General features: G+C 47.6%; 1 protein-coding gene across 4 annotated transcripts in view; it reads right to left on the bottom strand.

The window, feature by feature from the left end:
• COL4A4 (collagen type IV alpha 4 chain) overlaps positions 1-25,488 on the bottom strand; it is a 137,494-nt gene that overhangs the window by 56,545 nt on the left and 55,461 nt on the right. For all 4 annotated transcript variants that reach the window (XM_030574727.1, XM_030574728.1, XM_030574729.1 and 1 more), the window contains 14 exons: positions 25,403-25,438; positions 22,643-22,705; positions 22,064-22,099; positions 21,851-21,892; positions 21,277-21,357; positions 20,430-20,483; positions 19,010-19,069; positions 18,300-18,344; positions 17,390-17,443; positions 15,539-15,608; positions 13,494-13,598; positions 12,301-12,465; positions 9,554-9,646; positions 8,979-9,142 (listed from right to left, as the gene is read on the bottom strand). In XM_030574727.1, the coding sequence (XP_030430587.1) occupies positions 8,979-9,142; positions 9,554-9,646; positions 12,301-12,465; positions 13,494-13,598; positions 15,539-15,608; positions 17,390-17,443; positions 18,300-18,344; positions 19,010-19,069; positions 20,430-20,483; positions 21,277-21,357; positions 21,851-21,892; positions 22,064-22,099; positions 22,643-22,705; positions 25,403-25,438 (1,068 nt within the window). The remainder of the gene's footprint in view (positions 1-8,978; positions 9,143-9,553; positions 9,647-12,300; positions 12,466-13,493; positions 13,599-15,538; positions 15,609-17,389; positions 17,444-18,299; positions 18,345-19,009; positions 19,070-20,429; positions 20,484-21,276; positions 21,358-21,850; positions 21,893-22,063; positions 22,100-22,642; positions 22,706-25,402; positions 25,439-25,488) is intronic.

The following is a 25,488-nucleotide window of genomic DNA, read 5'->3' as shown; positions in this document are numbered from 1 at the left end:
GAACACATGCAGTGACAGTGGTGCAAGGTGAGTGTGCTGCCAGGGGAGAGAGGGGGGCCTCTCCCCCAGAGCTCGCTGCTTCCGGGGGGGCAGAGGGCTGGGGGGAGTCGTCCTCTCTGGCCCCAGCCCCAGGGCAGCCTGCCTGCACCCCAAACTCCTCAGCCTCAGCCTCACCCCACCCCAGAGCCCTCACCCCCAGCCAGAGCCCTCACCCCCCTGCACCTCAACCTTCCGCCCCAGCCCTGAGCCCCTCCCACACCCCAAAACCCTCATACCCAGCCCCAGTCAGAGCCCTCACCCTCCCACACTTCAACCCTCTGCCCTAGCACTGAACCCCTCCCACACCCCTCATCCTCAGCCCAAGCCCTCATCCCCCCGCACCCTAACCCTCTGCCCCAGCCCTGAGCCCCCTCCTGCATCGTGAACCCCTCATCCCTGGCCCCATCCTAGAGCCTGCACCCCAACCCTCTGCCTGAGCCAAACCCCTCATACTAGCCCCAGCCCAGAGCCCTCACATTTTTACATTATTTTAAAAATACATATCGGCTTACAAGGCAGATGTTGGCGGGCAGGACTTAGACCTGTTCTGGGAACCACCAAAAATTATACAAACCTGGTGCCCCTGTGTGAGGTCAGTAATAAAATTGAGGGAGTTGACAATGCTGAATTCTGCAGCCATTTCTTTAAATTCCACATCTGAATCACAGTGATGTTTTCTGAGGCCCTGTCTACATGTACAGTGCTTCAGCAGCACCTCTACCGGCCATATGGCTAAGACATTCTATGCCAACGTGAGAGAGCTCTCCTGTCGGCATAAAAAATCTACTCCTGAGAATGGCATAAGCTATGTCGGTGGGAGAAGCTCCCCCGCCGACAGCGCTGTGCACACTAATGCTTACGTTGGTGTAACTTATGTCACTCAAAGGGGTGGAGTATTCATCCCCCTGTGCTATATAAGTTTTGCCAACATACATGGTAGTGTAGATATAGCCTGAGAAATAACATTCTTCTTCGAGTGATTGCTCACATCCATTCCAGTTAGGTGTGCGCGCCGCGCGTGCACGTTCGTCGGAAACTTTTTTACCCTAGCAACTCCAGTGGGCCGGCAGGTCGCCCCCTAGAGTGGCGCCGCCATGGCGCTCTATATATACCCCTGCCGGCCCGCCCGCTCCTCAGTTCCTTCTTACCGCCGTGTCGGTCGTTGGAACTGTGGAGCGCGGCTTAGCTGTCCTCCACGTCCCTAGCTCTCCTAGTTTTCTATCGCTTGTCTATCGCTTATCTCTAGTTCCATATAGTTGTTAATTAGTATTGTTAAGTAGATAGTTTAGTAAATAGTTGTTAAGTAGTTCTTGGCCGGGGGCTTAGCCCTTCCCGGCACCCGGCGCCAGGCTCATGCCTGTTTCGCCGGGCTTCAAGCAGTGTGCGGCCTGCAAGAAGCCCATGCCTACCAGCGACCCCCACGAAGCGTGCCTGAAGTGCCTCGGGGAATCGCATAGATCTGACAAGTGCCGTATCTGTAAGGCTTTTAAGCCGAGGACAAAAAAGGAGAGGGATCAGAGGCTCCGAACTCTCCTAATGGAGGCGGCACTTGACCCGTCTGCTTCGCAGACCGTGGTATCGGCACCGGCACCGGATCGCTCCGGCACCGAGAAGACTCCCCGGCACCGACCGTCTTCGGCACCGGAATCAGAGCCTAGGCCGTCGAAGTCTGATACTCCGGCCAGGCAGACCCGGCTTGAGCGCCCGGCCTCGACATCGGCCGCGGCGCCGCCGGCACCGTCAGCACCGTTGACTCCGGGCCCGGCGGGTCCGTTGAGTCCGGTGCCGCCGAGCTCCCCCATGAGATCTGGGGTTGAGATAGTGGTCCCATCCACTCCGGAGACCTTCGCCTCGGCTCGGGACCTTATTGCCCTGACTGAGCCCACTCGGCTGCCACCCCCGGTACCTCCGGTGCGGGTTGTGTCCAGAGGCAAGCCCATGCTGTCGGCGCCGCCCAGAGACAGTCGTTCGCCATCCAGGTCCCGACGTCTTGGGCGCTCCAGATCCCGACGCCGCTCGCAGTCCCGGCACCGCTCCCCTCAGCGGTACCGGTCGCACTCGCGGCAACGGTCGGCATCGAGACGGTCGCGGTCAGGCTCCAGTCGGCGTCACCGGCACCGCGACTCCAGGAGCAGGTCCCGTCGCTACTCGCCGCACCGGTCGACCTCCCGGCACCGAGCTGGTGGCAGGTCCCGGTCTCGGTCGACCTCCCGGCGCCGAGCTGGTGGCAGGTCCCGGTCGACCTCCCGGCACCGAGCTGGTGGCAGGTCCCGCTACCGAAGCGGCACCCGGTACCGATCAGGATCCCGGCACCGTGATAGATCCCGGTCCCGATCCCGGTCCCGGCACCGATACGACTCCCGGAACCGGTCCCCGGCACCGAAACGATGCCGGCCCGCGCAGACCCATACCATCCGGGGTCGGCCCCGCCGTGGCCCTCGAGGCAGCCGTCCGTATCTTCCCAGACGGACAGTGGGTATGCGCTCGGCACCGACCGGCAGGCGGCGCTGTTCGGGGATCCGCCGCTGCAAGACCGAGGCCCACAACAGTGGGGATTCTGGACGCCCTGGGCATACCATCAGGCCCAGGGCCCCCAGCAGCTCCCTGCCAGACCGGCAACTGCGGAGCGTAGGGCCCCTGAAGCCTCCTTGTCTCGCCCCGCTCCCTCCCCGGAAGGGGAGGAAGGGTCCAAACAGCAGGACTCCGCTGTGGCTCCGGAGGCAGAGGCGAGGGCTGAGGATGACCCTCAGTTGGACACTATCGTGCCTGGGGTCTCCTCATCCTCCTCCCCGGATGAGGCGGTGGCGGGTACCTCCTCCAACAGTCCCCCCCCGATGGATCTCAGGGCGCACCAGGACCTCCTCAGACGTTTGGCTCAAAACCTGAGTCTGCAGGCAGAGGAGGTCTCGGAGATAGAGGACCCAATTGTCACCATCCTCTCTTCCGATGCTCCCACCAGGGTCGCCCTGCCGTTCATACGGACCATCCAGGCCAATGCCAATACTATCTGGCAGTCCCCGGCCTCCATCCCTCCGACGGCGAAAGGAGTCGAGAGGAAGTACATGGCCCCTTCTAAGGGGTACGAATATTTACATGTTCACCCGACTCCCGATTCACTGGTAGTGCAATCGGTGAACGATAGGGAGCGTCACGGCCAGGAGGCTCCGGCCCCCAAATCCAGAGAAGCCAGGCGGATGGACCTCCTTGGCCGTAAGGTGTATTCGGCTGGGGCGCTGCAGCTCAGGGTCTCTAACCAGCAGGCCCTGCTGAGCAGGTACGCCTTTAACTCCTGGGTGGCAGTGGACAAATTTAAGGAGCTGCTGCCACAGGATGCTCGCCAAGAGTTTACGGCCATCCTGGACGAAGGCAAGAAGGTCGCGCGCACGGCCTTACAAGCCTCCCTGGACGCTGCGGACTCGGCTGCCCGTACCCTCGCGTCAGGAGTCACGATGCGTCGCATCTCCTGGCTGCAGGTTTCTGGCCTTCCGCCAGAGCTCCAGCACACGATACAGGACCTTCCTTTCGAAGGCCAGGGCCTGTTTTCCGATAAGACAGACCCCAGACTTAAGAATCTAAAGGACAACCGGGTCATTGCGCGGTCCCTCGGGATGCACACCCCCGTGACGCAGCGTAGACCATTTAGGCCGCAACAACAGCAGCACCGTAGGCCGTTTTCCCAGTTCCGCCAGCGGCAGGACCTTTATAGGCGCCGCGGCAGGAACGGCAGGCGCAGGCAGTCTGGGAACCAAGGGGGGCAGAACCAAGGCTCCTCGAAACCCCCGCCTGGTCCTAAGCCTTCATTTTGAAGGTGCGCCCGAGGGCGCGGTAACAGTTTCCCCTATGGATCCTTTCCCCCCGTTTTCAAACCGCCTTTCGTTTTTCCTCCCGGCGTGGTCCCAAATAACATCGGACCGCTGGGTCTTAAGCCTGGTGCAGACGGGATACCGCCTGCAGTTTGTTTCGTTTCCTCCTTCCCGCCCTCCTTCCTCGTCCCTCTTCAGGGACCCCTCTCACGAGCAATTCCTTCGACAGGAGGTGCAGACGCTCCTCAGCAAAGGAGCTATAGAGGCGGTTCCGGAGAACGAGAAAGGCAAGGGGTTTTATTCCCGCTACTTTCTGATCCCCAAGGCCAAGGGGGGCCTCAGGCCTATCCTCGACCTGCGAGAACTCAACAAATACCTCGTGAAGTTGAAGTTCCGCATGGTATCCCTGGGGACCATTATTCCATCCCTGGATCCGGGAGACTGGTACGCCGCCCTCGACATGCAGGACGCGTATTTCCACATTGCCATTTGGCCGCGCCACAGACGCTTTCTCCGCTTCGTTGTGGGGGCTCTTCATTATCAGTTTGCAGTCCTCCCATTCGGCCTGTCCACGGGCCCGAGGGTGTTTACAAAATGCATGGCAGTTGTCGTGGCGCATCTTCGGCGCAACCGTATCCACGTGTTCCCTTATCTGGACGACTGGTTGATTCGGGGCACGTCGGAACAGCAGGTCAGCAGCCATGTCCGCCTGATCACCGCCATATTTGCAAGTCTGGGCCTCTTGATAAACACAGACAAGTCCACTCTGAGGCCCACGCAGAAGGTGGAATTTATCGGGGCGGTCTTGGATGCCACTGTGGGCAGGGCCTCGCTACCTCTGCAACGGTTCCAGACCATGGCGGCGATCGTTCAGCGTTTGCGGTCAGCCCCGTTGACGTCAGTGAGGACATGTCTAACCCTGTTAGGCCACATGGCAGCGTGCACTTTTGTGACCGGCTACGCTCGGCTCCACATGAGGCCTCTCCAGCTGTGGCTTATCAGCCGTTACAGGCCGCAAAGGCAACCTTTAGACATGTTAGTCACAATCCCCCAGAAGGTCTTAGATTCTCTCGGCTGGTGGTTGGACCAGTCCGTATTATGTGCGGGTCTTCCCTTTCACCCCTCTCAGCCATCGGTATCCCTGACAACGGATGCCTCAGATCTGGGCTGGGGGGCCCACCTAGGGACCCTGCGGACACAGGGCCTGTGGTCCCAGGAGGAGGTGGGGCTCCACATCAACATACGGGAGTTGAGAGCGGTCCGCCTTGCTTGTCAAGCGTTTTGTCATCAGCTTCAGGGTCGTTGTGTCGCCGTGTTTACGGACAACACGACGGCGATGTACTATATCAACAAGCAGGGCGGCACCAGGTCCTCCTCCCTGTGCCACGAGGCGATACGGCTCTGGGACTTTTGCGTAGCCCACTCCATTCACCTCAGGGCTTCCTTCCTCCCTGGAGTACGGAACACTCTGGCGGATCGATTGAGCAGATCCTTCCTGTCACACGAGTGGTCCCTTCGCCCGGATGTCGCTCTCTCCATTTTCCGGAGGTGGGGTTATCCCCGGGTGGACCTCTTCGCGTCCAGGGGGAACAGGAAGTGCCCAGCGTTCTGCTCCTTTCAGGGCAGAGAGCCGGAGTCGATAGCGGATGCCTTCCTCATCCGGTGGTCGACCCACCTGTACTATGCATTTCCCCCGTTCCCTCTGGTCCACAAGGTCCTCCTGAAGGTGCGCAGGGACAGGGCGCTCGTGATCATGGTGGCCCCGGCGTGGCCCAGGCAGCACTGGTACACCATGCTGCTGGACTTGGCCATAGCCGACCCAGTTCCCCTGCCCTTCATCCGGACCTGATTACCCAGGACCACGGGACCCTCTGTCACCCAGACCTGCAGTCGCTGCACCTAGCGGCGTGGCTCCTGCGTGGCTGACTGGCTCAGAGCTGCGCTGTTCTACGCCTGTAAGAGAGGTGCTCTTGAGCAGCAGGAAACCGTCCACAAGAGCCACATATTCAGCGAAATGGAAGCGCTTCTCCTGTTGGTGCGTAGAGAGAAATCTCCGCCCTATGGAAGTTTCGGTTTCCGAAATATTAGACTACGTTTTGTCCCTCAAAGGGCAAGGTCTGGCCTTATCGTCATTGCGAGTCCACCTAGCAGCTATCTCCACCTTTCACCCGGGTGCGGACGGTCGCTCCGTTTTTTCTCACCCGACGGTGTCGAGATTCCTTAAAGGGCTGGAACGTTTATTCCCTAACGTCCGTCCCCCTGCCCCAACCTGGGATCTTAACCTGGTGTTGTCCCGGCTCATGGGACCCCCCTTTGAGCCGTTAGCTACTTGCTCCCTGCTTTACCTCTCTTGGAAAACTGCCTTTCTAGTGGCTATCACCTCAGCTAGACGGGTGTCGGAGCTCCGAGCTCTGGTGGTAGACCCCCCATATACGGTCTTCCACAAGGATAAGGTGCAGCTGAGGCCACACCCTGCCTTTCTGCCCAAGGTGGTCTCAGCCTTTCATATTAACCAAGAGATTTTCCTTCCGGTTTTTTTCCCAAAACCTCACTCCTCAGGCAGGGAGCAGCAGCTCCACTCGCTGGATGTCCGTAGGGCTCTCGCGTTCTACATAGAGAGGACTAAGCCCTTCCGAAAATTCCCCCAACTTTTCGTGGCGGTAGCAGATCGTATGAAAGGTCTTCCTATCTCCTCCCAGAGGATATCCTCTTGGGTTACGTCCTGTATCAGGACTTGTTATGACTTGGCCCATGTCCCTGCGGGCCGTGTGACTGCGCATTCTACCAGGGCGCAGGCGTCGTCGCTGGCTTTCCTAGCCCGTGTGCCCATCCAGGAAATCTGTCGGGCAGCGACCTGGTCATCGGTCCACACCTTTGCTTCCCACTACGCCCTGGTCCAGCAGTCGAGGGAGGATGCGGCCTTCGGAACTGCAGTGCTCCGGGCCGCGACTTCTCACTCCGACCCCACCGCCTAGGTATGGCTTGGGAGTCACCTAACTGGAATGGATGTGAGCAATCACTCGAAGAAGAAAAGACGGTTACTCACCTTTGTAACTGTTGTTCTTCGAGATGTGTTGCTCACATCCATTCCACACCCGCCCTCCTTCCCCACTGTCGGAGTAGCCGGCAAGAAGGAACTGAGGAGCGGGCGGGCCGGCAGGGGTATATATAGAGCGCCATGGCGGCGCCACTCTAGGGGGCGACCTGCCGGCCCACTGGAGTTGCTAGGGTAAAAAAGTTTCCGACGAACGTGCACGCGCGGCGCGCACACCTAACTGGAATGGATGTGAGCAACACATCTCGAAGAACAACAGTTACAAAGGTGAGTAACCGTCTTTTTTGGAAACTTCTTAAGTCATTTCTCTACTGTTCTACGATATCCAAATATGTACAGCAAAGTGATATATGTTATGATGAGTCAGCCACAGTAAGATCACACACACATACATATTTTTGTTTATACTTATTCATAGTAACTGTATCACATAACAAAATACAGAAATTCAGATCTGGCAGACACTTGTCTACAGTGGGACAAAAATCAGAATGTGTAATAGCTCATTTTCTTGAAACGTACAAAGAAGGCAGTTAGGTTAAGTCTGCTTTTGCACTGTGGCTAGCTGTGGGGTGTAAATTACACACCCTGAAGCACACTAAAGAAAATAAGTCTCTGTCTAGAGTTAATAGATATACTGTGGATTAGGTAACAAATGTCCTCATATAAATCAACCCACTGAATATCTAGGTCTTCAGCTGGGATTTCCTTTCATTTGTTAGTCCTGCTGGCAGCCATTCCCAATGAAAAAGCTCACAAATAAGATAGAGGTGGACACACACATTTGAGGTGTTTTGTAATGATGAATTAATTCACCTTGCTATTTTCTTTATAAAAGTGGTTCATGCTAAATTACATGCCAGATTTGATAATATTAGAACAAAGTTATACTAGAAAATATAAACTGCTGTGTGCAGATATCAAATGATTCTAGTACAGAAATCTTTTATTACCAGTAACTCATTCATCTATTTTGTAAGACTTATTTTCTTTAGGTGAAATTGTTATATAGCAGTGATGCCACGTAGGCAAGTGAAGACACTTTAATTTGTTGGATCTAGTCATTTTCAGGCACTTTTTGCATATGGATACTATTGGCTTGCTTGGATACCATTTTATATTATGATGTCTGTAGGGAACATTAAGTTCTATATTAAATTCAGTTTGGCTCATTAAACAAATGAGTTCAGCGAATGCTGCATTAAGCACCTCAAATATTTTTTTAGAAAAAAATTAATGGAATATTTTGAAATAACAGTGAAATCAGAATAAAAATTACCAACTTCATGATAGTTCTACCTACCAATCAACAGTAAGTTCCAAAAATAAATTCTTGCTATGTTTTATTAAGGAAAGCATTAGTTTGTATTAAAAGTATATGTCATGTAGAGAGAGTTTTTGGGAGGGTTTTTTTTTATTATTTTTGACTGATGATCTTGAATATAACTATAAAAAATCTGTGGCTGCGTGTAGATTTAAGTTTGCTTTTTCCTCTGCTGACGTCACATGACTCCCGTTTGATATTTCTTGCCTTTTAAACATTTTGTAGGGAGTCTTTCCCCATCATTTAACTAAGTAAAGCCCAACAATCTTCAGTGGCAAATAGTGTATGTCTAAAATATTTCCAAGAAAAATGGTGGTTTCTCTAAACCAGAAGCACAAGAGAAAGTCAACCCAAATAAAACAAAAATAACCCATCCAAAATCTTCCCGATCAATTAATATAAAACCCACATTTTCTCTTCTAGCCCAGCCTTCCACAGGACAGGATTTCTTTACAGACCAACAAAAAAATATCAACTCCCCAAAAGAAACTGAGAAATAAAAAAAATTAAAAACTCACACCTACAACGGGGACTGTCTTTGTAGCAAATAAGAGCGAAAAATGTAGCCTTTGAAGAGCCTTAGTCATAATGCTGAAAAAAACCCAGAGTATGGTCCCCAATCGATACTGCATGCAATACAAGAGTACAAGCACCAAGTGTCTTCTGCCCCTTCCTCCTCCAAAGAGACACTTCTCCTCCTAGAGAAGTGAGTTTTTGTTGGCTTTATTTTTAATTGAAACTTGTAAGAATTACTCACTGGGAGTCCTGTTGGTCCTATTGTGCCAGAGAAACCTGGATCACCCTTTTCTCCATAGCTTCCAGGAAGTCCCATCTGTCCTTTCCTTCCTTGATGACCAGGTGGCCCTCGTCTACCAGGTGGGCCAGCAGGACCAAGGTCACATGAACAGTGGCCGTGATTCCCTACACAAAAATAGGAAAACAACTTCGAACTGGTTATGATATACAAGATAAACAGAAATATCATTCATTCTTTTTTCTGTATGCAGGTGGGGAAGTAAGTGGATAAAGCCCTGTTATATTTCACCACAGCCCCAGGAAACAAAAGTCATGTGATTCCCTATATTAGATGTGGAATCTTTACACACTCGGGAACAAATTCTCTACTGAAGTAATTCCATTGACTTCAATAGCATTAAGCTGGTTGAAAATCTGGACTGTATTTTCATGACTTGGCCTGATCCTCCAAGCCCTCCATTTAGGGAGCTGTCCTCGACTTCTGCTTGCAAGTTCTGGTCTTTAATGGTGAAATAAAAGGATGGAGCTCAGCTAAGATCTCCTCTGCGTTAAAATCGGCTGTTGATGCATACTTGCCTTTTTCTCCTTTTTCACCTCTTCTTCCCAGGGGTCCCATTTGGCCTTTTATTCCTTGCTGTCCATGAAGTCCTCTGCCATGACAAACTATACCTTAAGAAGAAAAAGGGCACTTATTTGGACTGAATATTTTTACAGCTTAGGTGACATATTCTCTCCCTTCCACCCTCTATCTCATTCATTGGGATCCTCAATAAATAGCTAGGGATGTTACAAAATGGCTTACAAGCCACTGTGTATGGCATTGTTCTTGGAGTAAGACTAGAGGATGGAAGAGATCAATATAAGATTATAGGCAATGCTCCTGCCCACTTCTACTTTCCGATACTGCTTTTCTCTGTATTAGAATATTGGGTTCATATCTCTTTTAATGGATATTGATTTGGGGCATTTTCCCCCATTTTGATCATGACTTCTGGATTTAGCTTGAGATTTTCAAAGCAATCTAGGCAATTTAGACACATACATTCCATGCATTTTAATTGATGTGGTTCTGTTAGTTAAGGCTTAACTTGAGAGTAAGGTTCTGAATCTAATCACAATTATATTGGTGTTAATCAAGAGTACCTCCACTAAAGAAAAAAGAAGTTAAACTCGAACACTTAACCTACAAATAATTATTGCATTTTAATAACTATTAAAATATTAGAGCCAGGTATTCAGCTGAGGATCTGACCTGAAGAAAAAATACTTTTCAAATGATTAGTGAACACAGAGTGTGTGTCTATTCACTATTGTCATGTACCTCATGTAGCAGGGCCGGTGCAACCATTTAGGCGGACTAGGCGATTGCCTAGGTCGCCGAGATTTGGGGGCACCAAAAAGTGCCCCCCAATTTTTTTTTAAATGGTTGCACAGCCGCTGCTGCTGGGACAGAGAGGGAGTCTGAGCTGCCAGTGGCAGCCAGCAGCCCAGGGTGTCCCCCGGGTCAGGGCGCCGCCACGGCAGCCGGCAGTCCAGGGTGTCCCCCGGGTCAGGGCGCCGCCGCGGCAGCCGGAAGCCCAGGGGGTTCCCCGGGTCAGGGCGCCGCGGCGGCAGCCTGCAGCCCAGGGTGTTCCCCGGGTCAGGGCGCCGCCGCGGCAGCCCGCAGCCCAGGGGGTCCCCCCGGTCAGGGCGCCGTTCCCGGCAGCCCAGGGATTCCTCTGGGTCAGCGCGCTGCTGCGGCAGCCAGCAGCCTAGGGCTTCCTCTGGGTCAACGCGCCAGCAGGGCCGCCCAGAGAGGGGGGCAAGAGGGGCAATTTGCCCCAGACCCCACAGGGGCCCCCATGAGAGTTTTTCGAGGCCTGTGGAGCGAGGTCCTTCACTCGCTCCGGAAACCCTGGAAAACTCTAGCGGGGCCCGGGCCCCTGGAGCTTATTCTGCTCCCGGTCCTTGCTGGCAGGGGGTCCTTCCACTCTGGGGCAGAAGGACCCCCCGCCGGTGAATTACCGCCGAAGCGGGACCCGCTGCCGACGTGTAGCCCAGTCTTCAGCGGTAATTTGGCGGCGGGGGGCCCTTCCACTCTGGGACCAGTCGCCGAAGTGCTCCAGAGACCCGTGGCGGGGGCCCTCCGCCACAGAATTACCGCTGAAGACCCAGCTGCACTTCGGCAGCTGGTCCCGCTTCAGCAGCAATTCGGCGATGGGGGGGCCCCGCAGCGGGTCTCTGGGGCACTTCGGCGGCGGGTCCCGGAGCGGAAGGGCCCCCCGCCGCCGAATTACCACCAAAGCAGGGGCCCCCTGCCGCCGAAGACCCCAGGCCCCCGGAATCCTCTGGGCTGCCCTGGTGTGCCGCTGGTAACCCAGGGAGGTCCCCTGCGTCAGCACGCCGCTGCCAGCAGCCGCCAGCCCAGGGGTTCCACTGCGCAGTCCTGCTTGGAGAGGATGCGGAGCAGAGGTGAGCTGGGGTGGGGAGGTACTGCATGGCTCCTCAGGCCAGGGGGTGGGGAGCTGCCACGGGGACTGGCAGCACACTTTGGGGGAGAAGGGGGAGAGCTGCTGCAGGGCTGGGGGGGCACAAGGTGGAAGTTTCGTCTAGGGTGCGAAACTTCCTTGCAGCGGCCCTGTCGTGTAGTCATTTTGCACCACTGCAAAACGTCACAGTTCAGACACAGTAACTTTTTACACCCTCTTTGCATTGCTATAATGGCTGTACCAGGTGCACGACAATAGAAAATCAGGCACAGCATATTTTTTTAAAAAGCCAGGATACCTACAGCTGTCCTTTCTCCACTGGAATCTTCCAACAATTCTACTGTTCTCTATCATCCAGCCAAGCCATCAGCACTAGCCCATCAGCTATTTACAATGACTACACTGGCTTTTTTCTAAACTTTGACACCTCAAAGATTACTGTTGAACATTTAGATTTAGTTTAATATATAAAGACATGAGAGAAATTAGTTCTATGCTAATGATTCCTATGAAAAAATTAATAGTAAAAAACATGTTCCCTGCATCTCACATAAGAATGATTAACAGTTGGAGTCCTAACTGTAAAATTAATTAATCCAATTGAGTGGGAAAGACCTCCACTCAAAAGCTACACACACACACACACAATGGGACCCTATCCTCTCAAACAGAATCAACAATATTCTAAAGAGAGTAACAGAAATAAAGTGTTGTATTTACTGTATACAAGATGCAACACCATAGAGCAGGCCTACAAGAAAATATCATTTCTATTAGCATGTTCTCATTGACTCCATAAATCTATTAATGATTTACAATGTTCCTCACACAAGACACTTATACTGTTTCTCTTACCAGGTGGTCCAGGCAAACCCTGTCTTCCTGGTGCTCCTGGTAATCCCGGTGCTCCTGGAGACCCTGGTCTTCCTGGAGTTGAGTCAGCTGTTCCAGGGTGACCAGGGTCCCCTTGAGAACCTTTAGGACCTTGTTCCCCACATGCTCCTGGCAGACCAGGGAGGCCTATCGGGAAAATAGGTAAGTATAAATTATAGAGAGCAATTATGAATATTTAAGAGATATGAAGAAGAAATTATGGGCCATAGAGAACCTTCCTATGAAAAGCCTCCATGGGGGGTGGGGGAGGCTAGAAAAGCCAAGGTCTCTGAAGTTTATCTTGTGGAATTTGTAACTCGTATTTCCCTCTGAGGAAATGGGTTTCTGAGGCTACTGAGGAGGCAGGAGCATAGCCTTCAAATCCTTTGGTTCCTCAGGATCCATGGGGAAAGGAAGTTCCAGCCTTGTGGAAAAACTGTTTCCCCTTTTCCAGTGCCCTCTCTGCTGCTCTTGCTACCATGTGCTACCATGTGCTAGCCACCCTCACGTGAAGACCAAGGAGCAGAGTTAACTACTAGTGGTTTAGAAGGTTATATTTTCACTAGTTCCAATGGAGAGGATGCCCTGTAAAGTGAATGCTATGTTTTCCCCCACCTGGACATGCTACTCCACTGCAAAGCCAGAGACCTAACCATGTGATGTTGGCTCTAAAGAGCTGTTACAGGCTCCTGGGGAGAGGAGGAACACATTAGTCCTGCTACCCTCTCTTCATTATGGTATTTTCTGACAGAGATTAATATAAGTCCTATCCATTATATATAAGAGAGTGTGTGTATGTATGGGGGACACACAGGTGAGCAATAACAACAAAAATTAAAAAGAAGTTAAAGTTGAAAGTGTGCTTCAGTGAAGTTCTGCTGATATAAAAACCAGTGTTACCCTTTCTTTACAAAAAGTCATCTTCACCTTTTAAAACATTCCAACATTAGAAAGTCTGAAATGAACAGTTAAAGGATCCAGCTAATCCTCTACTGCCAGGTAATCCTCCTTCTCTTATCACCTTCCCTGTTTCACACGGCCTCCCCACATTGAATGTTGCAAAGGTTAAAATAACACATGACTTCCCTGGGTCTGTGCTTAGTTTCTGTTGGCAGGTGGATCAAGGACAGTATACAGAGCTCACAGTTTATGTTTATAAATCTATGATCTCTTACTTGCTCCATCTTCACCAGGTCTTCCTGATGGGCCTGGAGGACCAGTTAGTCCAATCAACCCCTCCTCTCCAGAAGGACCTGGTGATCCAGGATCCCCTCGAGGACCTATATGCGATTACAGGAAATGTCAATTTAAAACCTTGTGCAATAGACAGCTTTTAGTCCTGGTTTAAAATGCAGTTGAAATTATGATTTGGGAACCATTCATAATTAAAATACATCACCTTTTCTTTATTACATTGGTTTCAGTGTGAAATAATTTAATTATAAAGGAGAGGAATTTAGTTGCTTTTATCACTGGAGCCCTTCCCTTTTATTACATACATTATTTTAAATCTTGTGCCATTCACCATTTGTCTATTAAATCTTGTGCCACCGCCCATGATTCTGTTTAAAAAATACTTCTCTTCTCAAAGCATTCACCTAGGATTATATTGAGAATTCACTTTCATTTAGAAAATGGCTTTCTTATCATATGTAGTCACGGCCCCAGCCATCCCAAGTTCTGCCCGCCCCACCCCAGCCCCAGCACGCTGCTTCCCGGAAGAGGAGCAGCCTGCCTGGGCTGGGGACAACTGGGAAGGACAAGCAGGGCTTCTGGGAGGAGCGTGGGCCGGGTCACGTCAGGTTGGTTGTGTTGGCACATCCTTCCCTAGCCTATGAGCGGCACTGCCCATGAACAGACGTATTATTTATTATTGTAGCTATATATCAATAAAAGAACATTTATATTTGATCATGCACAGTTGAAGAAAATGGAGTTAAGCTGGAATAGCAAAACATTGGTATAAATTCTGCTCTTGGTTAACATCCGAACAACCTCATTTAGACCCCACTTCAGCAAAGCAATTAAGCGCATGCTTAACCTTAAATCCCATTTAAGCACATGATTATGTACTCTGTGGCTTGATCTCAAAGACCGTTGAAATCAACAGAAAGACACCTATTTACTTCAACTGTCTTTGGATCAGGCTCTTGCAGAATAGAGATGTTCTGTTGAACTGGGGCCTGAGTGGGGATGCTAATAAATCAACGGGAGAAGAATTTGTCCCACTCTATATCTGCGTTTGTCTACACTGAAAAAATACAACAAAAAACCACATAACAACCACTGTGGCAGTAAATCTCAGAGCCCAGATATACAGACTCAATCTCACTACCGCATGAAAAATAGCAGTGTAGACATTCCTGTTCCAGCTGGAGCTTGGGCTCTGAAATCCAGCCCCCCTACCCAGGCTTCAGAGTCCAAAGTCGAGCCTAAGTGGATAACGGCTACACTGCTATTTTCAGCGCTATAATGGGAGCCCTGGGAGCCCAAGTCTGCAGACCCAGGCTCGGAGACTCGCTGCAGCAGGTCTGTGAGTTTTTATCGCAATAATGTTGCAAATATGAGATCATTTTAACTGCTAATGATAATACTGTATTAAACACATTATTCTTATATAATTGACAGCACATAAAATTACACTGAAATATAATATATACATAATCTGGTATAACTTTTAAAACTGGTAGAACCTAGGGGTGAAATTCAGGCCCTATCAAAGTCAATGGGAGTTTTATCATCAAATTCATTAGGGACAGGATTATCAACCAAAGTGTGCAACCGCAGACTTCAGTTGAAGCCAAGAATCCACATGATGTGGCAATTCGGGATATAAGAATTCTGAAATGCCATCGGAGGTGTGCTCTGCTCATCTGCATGCCAGTTCCCAGAATGGCCCTCCTCTTCCCAGCTATTTTTAAAATATTCTTAGATCTAAGAACCAGAAATAAATTGACAGATCTGGGTGTGTTTGTGTGTGCACTGAGGTTTTGCTAACATGTATATATCTGAAGTACATGCTTTGGGCCAAATCCTGTTCTCATACATCCTATCCAATTCCACTGACATCAACAAGATGCAGGCAATGACAGAATGTGGCCAGCAGAGATCCAGTGTTCTGAGGTGCTTAGTATGCGCCCATCAATTGCTCTCAGCTCCTCAGAGCACAGGGCCCTGCATGCATTACGTAATATAAAGAGTAGTTAAAACCAAGTGAAACCTTTCATAGCAACAGGCGGTGTTCCAAAAATTCCAGGCAGGCCTGGTTGCCCTCGTTCTCCACGATCCCCCTGAAAGAATTCATTGCGTTTATTGATAGATAGTAGTGTACAGTGTGCCACCATGTAATTAAAGATGGTATCATAAGGCATACACACAAGGGGGCATGGCAACCTTAATTCTGGCATATCTTAATTTTTGAGTGCTTGCATCTGAAACCATAACATTTTTAAATTTTTTTTTCTTTTTTTTTTTAATACAATACTATAAAAACTACTCAATATCTCTGAAGAAATCAGTGGTTAACTGGGATAGACTGCTCAAATGTGCTTATCTGATTGAATTTTCAGAGCTCTGGCTGTCATATCTGGTTACATTAGTATATTGTGTTAAACACAAGTGATACTGAGTCAGTTACAGGAAATTCAATAGCACAAGGCTTATTATAAATATAGTTAATTAAAATTATTATGATTTAGCCATTAAAATGTAGTGATTTGATTTAAAATTTTATACAAAAATTAGGAAATGGTTTTTCATGATAGGTAAGCACTAAAATGGAAAGAGATCTTCCATAGATTGACAGACAATGACATGTTAAGAGATACCCAAAATTCTTACAGATAGTTTAGCCAACTGCTTCAGAGAAACATACAAAGACAATAAGCATAATTGCAATGAAAATCTTTTCAGGGCCTGTCTTGAGAATTTCTAAATTAGCTTGTACTATTATCTACTTTGAATTGGGAATAAATGAATTTCAGATGTTAAAGGACCCTCTGACATGACAGATTAAATCAATGAAGTGGTGATGGAGGAATTTTGCAACTTCCTCTTTCTTGTAGACTAGGCATCAATCCAGCTCTCTGTGACAAACAGGAATTGTGTGCCTAAGAATGTACAATTTCTTTCTGTGAAATCTGGGAATTGCCTGGTGAGGTACCATTTATGGGACTGCGGGCCTCTTTAGCACTGAGACTTGGAAAACTGGGACTATAAAACTGGATGCTCATTTTCATAAGTTTTTATCCTGCTGCCATCTCTGTAGTATCTGAGCCTCTGACAGTGTGGGAGCTTTGTTGACTGCTCCCCTTTTCAACAGCTGCAGGAACTTTTTCCGTTCAACTTACTTTATTGACTGTAATATTATAATTGTGGCCTTTCTAGCTATTTTAAATAGCAACCTAAGTTTGTCTTCTTTGATAATAAAGCAAAAAGGTTTTCATCATGCAAAAAAAGAAAAACAAAACATATAGGTTTATTTCTCTGCTTTCAAACTTGCAAAATATTTTAAGATCTGCTAACATATACTTAAGGTTTATTTGCTGACGGTGAATATTTGTTATTATGTAGTATTTGTACAGTGCCCAAAAGTAGCTAGATCTCTACAGTACACATAGAAAGACGTGGCCCCAGCCCTGATACTCTTACAAGCTAATTTTAAAATGACAGAATGGATGGGGAGAGGAAGAGTGAGGATTACAGCAACAAGATCACATAGTTACTTAGACTGCAAAGTGTATGCAGCATGGACTAACTTTTTGTTCTTTGTTCGTAATGTGTCTAGTGCAATGGAGTCCTGGTCCATGACTGGGGCTCCTAGGTGCTACAATACTACAAATAAATAATAATACTAATATTAAATTACTTAGGTTAGATATGTGTACACCATGATGATTCACTCAAAAGTCGTTTGTTTTTTAATACTTATTGCTGCCTCATTTGTTGTAGACATCATGGAAGAAGTGAGTTTTAGAGTAATTTGAATGAGGAGAGGGCTGTGGCTTGACAAGCTTCTACAGTTGATAATGATCTTAGCTAACCAAAACATAAAGGGCTTCTGCACTTTTACCTTTATACCTGCATAACCAGCATGACCAGGAACACCAGGAACTCCACTTTTCCCCTGGAACCAATGATACAAATGTCTCTGTGTATTAATTTGATAGGACTACATGTCATATAGTTAAATGTGTATTAGAAATTAGTGCACGTGTCATACTATACAATACTGTCATCAGTTCATAATTATACATTGTTTCACAGCACTGTATAGGATTTGGTTTTGTAGATGATACATTTTTAAGGGATCTCTTATGTTAAAAGATCTTTTAACTGTCACCCAGTTATTTGGACAGTGCCTTGGGACCCCTGGTGGCAGGACAAGAGCACAAGCTCGTCAACAGTGCATGTCTTTGCCGTGAGCAGACAATGATTGCCTAATCCAGCTGGGACTGGCTGATTGGTTGCTGAGGTCCCACCCTTAACAAGAACAAGTCGGTGGGAAGCAGCCTCACTTCAGCGTCATCTGAAGCCACAGTGCCCCCTTTCTTGTTGAGGTCTATTAATATGTCTACCCGATACGCTACAAAGACTCTCTGGGTAGATAGTGGGTTTAATTCATTAGCCATGTATAAAGGAAAGTAATACAGGCAAAACAGATACTTGGATATGCAATTCAGGAGTGAGTAATTTGCATAGTAGTTACAATTCATGACTAGTGTAACTGTGGCCTTAACTAGATTTGGAGAGTATAAGCAGGAAAAGGAGAGAGATTTATGCAAATACAGGTGTGTCTATTCTGTTTTAAATATGGTGTGGTGCATAGATTCAAAACTCAGATTTACAGGAGACTATATTGGAAAACTGCTATCTCATCAACCAGAAGACCATATAATGTAAAAAGAAAAATGTACCTAAAAGTGAATGGCAACATGCATGAGGTGCCATGCCTGCGTCACTGTATTTTTATATTGCCTTACCTTTACTCCTGGAAAACCAAGAGATCCACAAGAACCAGGGCTACCCTAATTAAAAGCAAGTAGAATGAAAACCAAAACAACAGAAGCCAGTCTTACATTATTGCTTATATCTATTTCCAAATTATTTAATATAAATGTTCTTTCTTGCACAAGTTTGTGTGAAAGAACTATTTACTTGCTATAATGTTCCCCAGTATCTAGTTCTGCAACACCTTTTCAAACATTTTTTTAAAGATGGATATAACCTTGAACAATGGATCAAAGCCAAATTAGATTGGGCCCAATTCTAATTTCTACTATACTGTATCATGAAGAGCAGAAAAGTCTGATGTGAGAAATACTATATATATATTAAGGGTACAGTCCTGAAAACACTTCTGGGGAAGTGCTTACTACTCTGACACAGTCCCATTGAATTTGTCAAGGCTGCCCAGAGCAGCCCACACTTTGTCCAGTAGTAAATATTTACAAGATCAGATTCCAAATTTTTTGTCTTTGCAAGGACATCAAAATCTATTTGGCTTTGAGTCTGGAACACATGAATACCTTGTTTTAGGAATCAAAGTACTTTATGTACAAAGCAATGAAGATTAATTTAAAGCATCTTAAAATCCTGTTTTGAATTATCTTAACATATTTACTAACTACCTAGTATTTTATAAACTAATTATGATAAGTACTTGAAATGGTTTATTCTGAAGTTTCCTTACCTGCATTCCAGGGACTCCAGGAATACCTTTTTCACCCTTCTCTCCATTTCCAGGTGCACCCTATTATCATTTAAAACACTCTGTTTAAACAGATTACCCAGAGATGACAGTCCTAGAGAATTTGCAATATGGGAATGGGCAGAAAAAGTAAAAACACAATTATCAGTGTTATGGACTTTATCTACAGCCCCTGGTTAGGGCAGATATCTCAGACTGACTTCACATTCCATCCACCCAAGTGTCCACTGGCTTTAGCTACCCAGGAGTAGATACACCTGCTGTACTCCTAGCTAAGAATAACCTTTGGGATTTTAAGGCACCAGCGCATTTATCAGTTATAAATAAGCAAGAACAGATTTATTTATAAAATTATTTTCAAGGAGGGACAAAACACAAGAAACAAGTTTTTAAAAATACATAAAGAGAAAATGCAGTTCTTACTCCACACCCCGAAGCCCCAGTTTTGCCTCCCAAACCCACACAGAGTAGTTCCACTGACTTGTATTTCTCTGTAGCAGGAAATGGTTGAAAGAAAAGGGTGCTGCCTGGACTCAAAGTACAGAAATTAATACTCTGGATTATAATTTACTTCTTAGCAGATATTAACCGTGTGCACTCTTCTCTTCCTTTCCTTCCTCCTAAAAAGATCCTGGCCCTAAGAATTGTCTCTGCTTCCATAAGGCCCTATGGATTTCCCTTCAGAAATACATGTTAATGCTGTTGAGTCTGCTCTCTGACTGTTACTGCACAGCAGCATGGAACTCTTCCTGGGGCAGAACAAATGCTAAAGGAACTACGCTGGGGGCGGGGGGACTAGCAACTTTGCAGTGAGCTTTCCTGAGGATACTCAGGACCTGTGGAGTTGGGAGGCTTCCTTTCCTATGCATATCACACCTTTAAAATCCCACTGCATCTGCAAAGGATGAACCTGGAGTTTGCTGTCCTTTCTGCCTCCCTACCTTCTAATTGAAAAAAGACTGATATGCCTGTGTGAGGCAACATTTGATAGTCAGCTGTAAAAGAGATTGTTGGTGGACAGATTTTTCCAGAAGATTTTGCAACATATATGCTTTCACATTGGTTTGCGTGATGATTCCACAGTATAATGCTATGTTATTTCCTAAGTCATTCACTCATTGAAAAGCTTGTTTTAGTAACACAAAAGGAAACTCTGCCAGCATTATTTAGGAAATCAGAGAATGATCAAAACATAGAAATTTAGGGCTGAAAGGGACCTTGAGAGGTCATTTAGTCCATCTGCCTACCCTGAGGCAGGTCTAAGTAAACCTAGACCATCCCTGTTCTTTAAAACCTCTAATGATGGGGATACTGCAACCTCCCTTGGTAACCTATTGCAGTACTTAAATATCTTTATTGCTAGAAGGAAATGGAACAATGCATAACAAAATATGTTACTTACTTTGGGCCCAGATGATCCTTTGGGTCCTACCAACCCAGGCATTCCTTTTACACCCTAAATATAAATATGTAGAATTTTTTCATTTTAGCATATAGAATATATTTGTCTTATATAACTCTGAAGTTTTGTTCTGAAAAGTCAGAGTTGTACAGCTGTAACTGAGGACAAAATTACTGTGGGTGATTCACAGCAGGAAAGATCACAGCTTGACTCTCATTTCCAAGATTGAGTCTGCAGACCTGGAATGGACTCTTACAATGTGTGTTAATGGTCCTGACAATATGTGCTGCAGACTCGACTGGTCCCTTACGATATGTGCTGTAGACTTGATTGGTGCCTTACAACACATACTATCTACTTATGCTAAACAATCTCTTCCATTTGCACTTTGCTCTGAGACTAGGAGCTCCTTTCCCAGACCTGAAGAAGAGCTCCATGTGGCTTGAAAGCTTGTCTCTCTCACCAACAGAAGTTGGCCCAATAAAAGATGTTACCTCACCCACTTTGTCTTTTCTGAGCTGGCCATTAGCAAAAAAAATCTTTTCATTTGTATATAATATTTGCAGAGTGGGAAGAAAGGACAAAGGGGAATGGTATTGCCTTTTACCCTCCTGCTATGGCACAGAGGCACCTCATGGAGGGAATAGGTGGGCTGCAGCAGTAACATGAGGCTGGCCTGGCCTCTGTCTGCCAGTACAATACTGGATAACAGCATTTCTATTGATAATGGTGGTACTCAATAAAATAAAAGTCCTTAATATAAACTCTGTGCAAAAATGCATCCTGGGATAGCACTTCCAGTAAACTGAGTACAGTAATGTTTAAAAATAGACTTTCATTTGCAAACCTTTTCTCCTTTAACCAGGAAAGTACCGGGTGGCCAAACCAACAATGGCTGTCCTGGAGATCCAGGAGGTCCAACATCACCCTGTAAAAGCCAGAGAAGCAGTAGAAATGGACATCTGGTTCAACACACTGGCTCTGCAAGGCTCCAAAGCATTTAAATCTCCTACTTACAACACTAATATCTCTACTCTGATTGAACAGCTTCTGCTGATTTGTGGATACAAAGAGCTCTGCAGAGACCTGTCAACCAGCCGGGACTCTTTCAATCAAAAGAAGGTAATGCTCCCTATATCCATTACAGGAGTATATACGATACCATACTATACCCTGGTACCTCAAGCACCAATGAAGTCAGTAGGACTTCAAGCAGATCTCAGTCTGCCTACGCAGATCTCTGTGCAGGATCAGTGCAGGGCGCGAGGGACTGTCTCATAAGTAAAACTATATGTACATCTGTAACTAACCATAGAAACTGTATGCTAAGTAAAACTATATGGACTATGTATTTTCCTAAGCAATATATATATTTAATTCTACATCCAGGCCACCTTTAATACCATTAATTGTTTGCTTACCGGCTCCCCCTTTTGTCCATCCACTCCAATACCTGGATTGCCCTAAAGAAAAAAATTAAAACTAGTGATGGTGAGTAACATCCTTGCAAAATAATTTAACAATTAAAGTTTTTGAAACTTTGCTAACAGAAATAGTCAAAGAACACTTTAAATATCAGCATAAATATGCATTTCACTGAAACTGTACAAACTCCATGGAAAGCAGACACTCACCTGTTCACCTTGCAAACCAGGAAGGCCTGGAACTCCCTTTAAAAAAGAGAGTCAAACAACTTAATATTCTGACTTGAAAGCAAAGCTTTTGACTGAGAATGATCCAGAGCTGCAACTCTTTAGAGGGAGTACCCGAAGGCAAAAATTTCTCCCAGAGCTCACCTGAGGTACACAGGCTGTGCCCCTTGTCCCTTATCTCCCTTTGGGATTGCACAACCCATGCCTTGCTCCACTTGTCCACCCTTAGTGTTGTGGAGCTCTGGCTTCATATCTTCCCTGCCTCTTTTAGGGCTTTAGTTGCAGGGAAGGAGTCGGGAGAGAGCATTACCAACACTTCTCTGTGCCAGTGGAATTCTGCCTGGACCTTACATGTGTGTGCACAAGCATGTGGAAGGGTTCTTGAACTCTCATTCTCCTGCAGACCTGTGTAAGTGCCAGGCAGAATCAGGCCCTTTAATTAACTGCCTTATAGCAAATGTCTAGGCTTGAATTTACGCTGGGGCTGAACTTTTTAGATGAGTGGACAAGCATTTATATATGATCTCAAAACGCAGTATTACAGAACAGTGCCAGTCTTACCTGCAAGCCTGGTTGGCCTGGCAATCCGTGTGGGCCCACTGGCCCCCTAGCTCCTCTAGGTCCCTGAAAAAGAGGACAAAAAATGTATTTGTTTGTGAAAACACTAGCATCTTAATTTCTTCCTTGCACAGAATTGCTCAACATGTCACATAGTGGCACCAAATTCTCATTAAGCTCCTAAATGTCTATATCACTTGGAGTCCATCTACGGCCCATTGGCACTATTCCAGTCATATACAACTGGCAGCCTGTTTATTCCCATTTGACTGATGTTCTAGAACAACTCCGAGGTAATGCAGTACACATGCTATGTATATGGCTATGTGTACTAGTACATAGTATGTTATATACACTATAACTTGTAGATAGTTATACTAGTATAGACTATTGTTGTTTGCAGTGGTCTTGTAGCCGTGTTTATCCCAGGATATCAGAAAGACAAGGTGGGTGAGGTAATATCTTCTATTGGACCAACTTCTGTTGGTGAGAAAGACAATCTTTCGAGCTACACAGAGCTCTTCCTCAGGTTTGGGAAAAATGGTAAGGGTGTCACAGCTAATTAGAAGGTGGAACAGATTCACAAAATGATCACCCCTTATCAGACCTCTCAGTCCTCATCCTCAAAGGAAACTTGCATAACACTTTCAAAAGATGAGTCTGGAAGCTTAACTTCATAACTTTGCCAGACAGTAAAAAAAAATGGTCTTAACAAAGACAGTGGATTGATGGCTTATTACAACAATCTATATCCCCCTTTTTTTGTCAAATGACTGCAGAGGCAGCGGCGCCAACCTTCTCTGGTGCCAGTGGGTGCACAGACCCCCACACTCCTGGCCCCACCCCGACTCCATCCCCTCCCTGCCCCTATTGGATCCCTTCCCCAAATCCCCGCTCCAGCCCCAGCACATGGCGTTTCCCCTCCTCCCCCCTCCCTCTCAGCCCCGTGAATCAGCTGTGTCGCAGTGCAAGGGCTGGGAGGCAGGAGAAGCAGGACATGGCAGCATGCTCGCAGTGGAGGCAGAGGCAAGCTGGAGCAGGGGGACGGGGCGGGGCCATGAGGAGCTGCCGGTAGGTGCTCAGCACCCACCAATTTGGAGCACCCATGGAGTTGGTGAATATGTGCAGAGGTATTAACGGACCACTTCATGTTTAATGATCTCTTACAAAATGTGTTCACTATTTATGCTAAACAATCTGTTCCACCTTGTATTTAGCTGTGACACTGACTACCTTTCCCAGACCTGAAGAAGAGCTTGTGTAGCTCAAAAGCTTGTCTCTTTCACCAAGAGAAGTTGGTTCAGTAAAAGATATTACCTCATACAGTACACGCTAGTCTCTCTACAACAGGGATGGGCAAACTACGGCCACATCTGGCCCAAGGGACTGTCCTGCCTGGCCCCCGAGCTCCTGGCTCAGGAGACTAGCCCCCCAGCCCCTCCCCCGCTGTTCCTCCTCCCCCACGGCCTCACCTCGCCCTGCCGCCGGTGCAATGGTCTGGGAGCCGAGGCTGTGAACGCCTGGGGCAGTGCAGCTGCAGAGCCCGGCTTGACCTGGTGCTCTGAGCTGTGTGGTGGTGGTGGTGGTGTGGCCCAGCTCAAGCCAGGTGCTCCAAGCAGTGGAGTAAGGAGGCAGGGAGCAGGTGGGGTTAGATAGAGGGCAGGGGAGTTTGGGGTGGTGGTCAGCGGATGGGGGTGTGGATAGGCGTGGGGTGGTCTGGGGGAGAAATGGGGTTGAATGGGGGCAGAGGTCCCAGTCAGGAAGGGGGGGGGTTGGATAGGGTGGCAGGGGGCAGTCAGGGGCAGGGGTTCCGGGGGATGTCAGGGGACAGGGAATAGGGTGGGTTGGATGGGGCAGGAGTCCTGGGGGGGGGGCAGATAGGAAGTGGGAGCTGGGCCACGACCCCCTTCCCTAACTGGCCCTCCATACAATTTAAAAAACCTGATGCAGCCCTCAGGCCAAAAAGTTTGCCTGCCCCTGCTCTAGTACATACTAGTCATGTATATAAATAATAGCACATCGAAAATAATTAAGCTCAGGTTACCAAAGCACTGGAAATGCTACAGCCTTCGGTATATAAAAAAAGAGGCTCCCTGAGTGATAGGGAAGATGACTGCTTAACAAAAAAACAGAAAATATTTCATTTGGGATTTTATTTTTATGGCTAAATACCAGGATGCTCGGCACACTCTGGGAAGACCCAGCAGCCCCACAGTGAGGCTCTGCCATCCACTGCTTACTTGACACAGAGATTTCTTGCGGCTCGTGAATGTGACAGGGCATCAGTTGGTCAGTACCCTGCAGATCCACTGGACCAAGACCACTTGCAATGTGAGAAGCATGGGCAACCTCTGCTTCTGTTCCTCACAGCTGGTGTTGATGCACATGACCTGGCTATATTGGCCTGCTCATCTATTCTTGTGACTTTTGTCCTCTTTCACTTAGTCTAGTGTGCTCCAAAAGTGAAGCAGCCTAGCACCTCCAATCACATCAGCTTGAGCCTCACTCATGATGCACTCTATCATCTTCTGCTTTTCCTACACTATCTTTAATCTCTCATGTGTGGGTGGTAATAATGAAGGCAAGTCAGGCTAAAAGCTGTTGATCTGTTCTCTCTCCTACTATCATTCACTATTACATTTTCAATTAGACCATTCATAAGTAAGGATTACTCACTCTTAATACATGGAAGTAATGTACTCATGCTACAGTATGTTGTTCAAAACAAACAAGCATATACATGAGCTGCAGGAAGATACTTACAGGTCTGCCAGGGAGGCCTGGTTCACCTCTTGCTCCCTGGAATGACAAGTATTTTGCTAAATACAATAACTCCTCACTTAAAGTTG

The sequence above is a fragment of the Gopherus evgoodei genome, chromosome 9, assembly GCF_007399415.2.
Source record: "Gopherus evgoodei ecotype Sinaloan lineage chromosome 9, rGopEvg1_v1.p, whole genome shotgun sequence".
Classification (NCBI taxonomy): domain Eukaryota; kingdom Metazoa; phylum Chordata; order Testudines; family Testudinidae; genus Gopherus; species Gopherus evgoodei.
The sequence above is the reverse complement of the archived record's forward strand: the minus strand, read 5'-3'. Positions and strand labels throughout refer to the sequence as shown.